Source organism: Oryzias melastigma, unplaced genomic scaffold (genome assembly GCF_002922805.2).
Source record: "Oryzias melastigma strain HK-1 unplaced genomic scaffold, ASM292280v2 sc02364, whole genome shotgun sequence".
NCBI classification, from domain to species: domain Eukaryota; kingdom Metazoa; phylum Chordata; class Actinopteri; order Beloniformes; family Adrianichthyidae; genus Oryzias; species Oryzias melastigma.
Genome location: NW_023418938.1, coordinates 744 through 4,184, shown reverse-complemented (window position 1 = coordinate 4,184; position 3,441 = coordinate 744). Strand labels below are relative to the sequence as shown.

Here is a 3,441-nt window from a genome sequence, read left to right as displayed (position 1 = left end):
ATGCCATCTGTGCAAGAACCGGCTTCGTTGGAGTCCACCAGTCTCACTCAAATCAGACATTCGGTTCATGCAGACAATTCTAAAAATCTAGAACGAGGCCACACATGATGATGGGTTGTCGTGTGGATCAGAGTAGCTCTGATAAAAAAATATGTAGGTCTAACCTTAAAGATCTACTCCAATGAAAAAAAAATTTTTGTGTTTTTAACATGCTTTTGTAGCATTTTTCTGATTATGGAAGACATTTATAAAGAAAACTAAGCTTGAAATTACATTTCTGAGTGTTTCTATACTCAAATCATTGTGAATCAGTAGCAGACGAATAAATATTGATAGTAAGTCAGGGCTGACTCACTCTGCTCCAACATCCGTTGTTGAGCTTCTTCTCTGACTGGAAAACAACAGGTTTTAAAGATTTAGTTAAAAATGGCTTAATTAAAAAATTGATAGATAGGTGATCGTAGAATGAAACTCCAAACTTCGGATCTTTCACATGTAGACCCAATCTGCGATGTCAAATATATTTATATTAGCTAGGTAACCTTTATTTTTTATGGCACCTTTTAAAAATGATTATCAAATTGTGAAATATTAAAGAATATTAGAGATAAAATTCTTTAAATCTAGACGATCAAAAGCTTGTCAAAATAAAGATTCAGCAACTTGTCATGACAACTGCAAAGCCTTCTGGAATGTTCCAAAGATCTCATTCCAGGAGCAAAAACATTTCCAAATTGATTATATTCACCAAAAGAAGGTTTTGATCAAAAAGACGGAGAATGTGACCAAAGAATACAGACAGAAAAAAATCCACAAAGTGTTTTATCCAATAAAAATTGAAGAAAAATTGGTTTAGAGATCTATTTAAAATAATTTAATCTTTAAAATTATGTATTAATTTTCAACCAAATGTTTGCAGTAGTTTGGGCCTTATTGAGCATTGTTTCTAATTTACAATTTGAGTTAATATATTTAAGGACTAATATTTTAAATTATCAGGTTAATACACCAAATTTGAATGTTTATAGCTAATTGCAAGATTTAATTTCATCTCACAACTTATTTTAAGAAATCTTACTACATAAATTCTACTAGATCCATTGGCAGTTTTTTTATTTATGATAAGAGAAAACCATTTTATATTCTATAATTTTTTTAACTTGTTTTGAGATCAATAAATTAGAATTTGCCTGAACATTTCCATCCATCCATCCATTTTCTTGACCGCTTCTCCCCTTTCGGGGTCACCGGAGCCTAACCCGGCTACTGAAGGGCGAAGGCGGGGTTCACCCTGGACAGGTCACCAGTCTGTCGCAGGGCCTCAATCACACACCCCGTCACTCACACATTCACACCTAGGGGCAATTTAGAGTCACCAATTAACCTATGAGGCATGTTTTTGGACGGTGGGAGGAAGCCGGAGTCCCCGGTGAAAACCCACGCATGCACGGGGAGAACATGCAAACTCCACACAGAAAGGTCCCAGCCGGGATTCGAACCGGGGCCTTCTCGCTGTGAGGCGAGAGCGCTAACCACTGCGCTACCGTGCAGCCCCTGAACATTTTCTTCACATTTAAAACAAAGTGACCCTTCCATGAACGTCAAACACAATAACAGATATTAGCTGTCTCTGTCCACTTCAAAAGCAGAGTAATTATGTCCTTTGTTTAAAGAAAAAATCTTGGAAAAAAGTCAAAAATTCTTAAAACTTCAGAAAAATTCTTAAAAAAAAAATCTGCCAATGGGGTCTTACCAGGAATTCTTCAGATTGTTTTTTCTTGCCGGACAGAAATAATATATTTTTTAAAACCAGGGTGTTATTACTTATTACTAAATATGACGTTTTTGCAGTTTTGTTGTTTCCTTATCTTTTAATCCAACATTTATACATTTTTTTTTCCTTTTAAAAGACAACAAAAAACTATTGCGTAATATAAAAACTGATAAAATCAGCTGAGTTACATCAGCACTGCCTCTAATTGGCAGGCTCATTTCCACTCTTAAGGAAGGAATGCAATAATACCTGTCAATGCGAGGGGGCGGGCCCTCCAGAGGTGTGCTGTCACTTGTTCTACTGCAGGCCTCACATTCATTCACGGCAGTGACAGCAGCCCACAGAGAGTCTCTTTAACTTGGCGAGGATGGAAGCTTTTTGAGGAGAGAGGAGGATAGCAGAAGGAAGAACCATGACGTGGAGGAGCCCTCTGGCCCTCATGAGGGATGCTATTCTCAGCCAGAAGGCCCGGGAGAAGGAACTGCGCTCTTTGGTATCCAACTTACCTTTTGAGGGTCTGGGTAAATCAAAGCAGCCGAATCGGTTCTTCAAATCAAACGCCATCAAAACCAACAAATACACGCCTCTGTTCTTCATCCCTATGAACCTTTACGAGCAGTTCCACCGTCTGGCCAACATCTACTTCGTAGGCCTGGCTATTCTGAACTTCATCCCTGTAGTTAATGCCTTTCAGCCTGAGGTAGCTCTCATCCCCATCTGTGTGATCATGTTCCTGACGGCCCTGAAGGACGGCTGGGAGGATTTCAGGAGGTACCAGTCAGACAAGAAGCTCAACAACACGCCGTGTCTCATCTACAGCAGGTATTTAACCAGGAGAAACCGTCTGTGCTGTGATTCCCATTCATGTTTTTAAAGTGTGTCTGTGATTTTCATCTCCCTGCTATGTCAGATCTGAATGATTGTGTGTTTTCGGTGCAGGTTTTTGCAAGTGGCGTATCATCCTTCTTTTAAAACGCTTTCACTATCGCACTGCAGAGATGACCATCTGGGTGTCATTAAAAATAGTGAGGGTAGTGAGTTGAAAAATAAGTTAGGCGTACCCTGTAACAGGCTGGCAACCTGTCGAATAGTTGCTAGGACAGGCTCCAGCAACCCCCAAAAGGGATAGATGAATGAAATTTAGGAGTATATTCGGACAAACAATAAAAAGATTAACTTTTTTTAGCAGGGAGTATGAAGACACCTTGTAGATCTTAGACCTTAATGGGATATTTTGTTAATCAATAGCTAGGGAACCCCTGTTTGTGAGCGTATCGGGTTGATTTAGGAGAATCCACAATCAGCTGTTGAGTCACACTGATGGTGTTCCTTTTAGCTTGAAAAGATTAAACTGGTTTTGATTCCTACAAATGCTGATGAATTTGTCCTGAATTTTAACCTCATCAGAGAAAAATTAGACGCACGATAAGCAAACAGACTCAGTTGAAAAAACTGTCATGTCATCAGCGAATGTCTGCATTTCCAGTTATTTTTGAATGCAGACGTGTTAAGTGTGTGTGTGTGCTCAAGCATGTCCTGCCTTATCTTCTGTGTTTTTATGACTATCTTGTATCGAAAACTCGTCATTCCACCTGAACTAAAAACAGGTCCCCTGTTAATCTGGCTGATTGAATTAAATCCCTATTATTGCTTTGTTAAACACGTCA

The 3,441-nt window shown here is 38.9% G+C and overlaps 1 protein-coding gene across 1 annotated transcript; it reads left to right on the top strand.

Annotated features, from left to right (window-relative positions):
• Nucleotides 1–1,540: 1,540 nt before the first annotated feature.
• On the top strand, nt 1,541–3,429 carry LOC112141556 (probable phospholipid-transporting ATPase VA). The gene has a single exon (XM_036211298.1). The coding sequence runs from the start codon at nt 2,187–2,189 to the stop codon at nt 2,646–2,648; it is 462 nt and encodes a 153-aa protein (XP_036067191.1). The 5' UTR covers nt 1,541–2,186; the 3' UTR covers nt 2,649–3,429.
• Nucleotides 3,430–3,441: the final 12 nt, after the last annotated feature.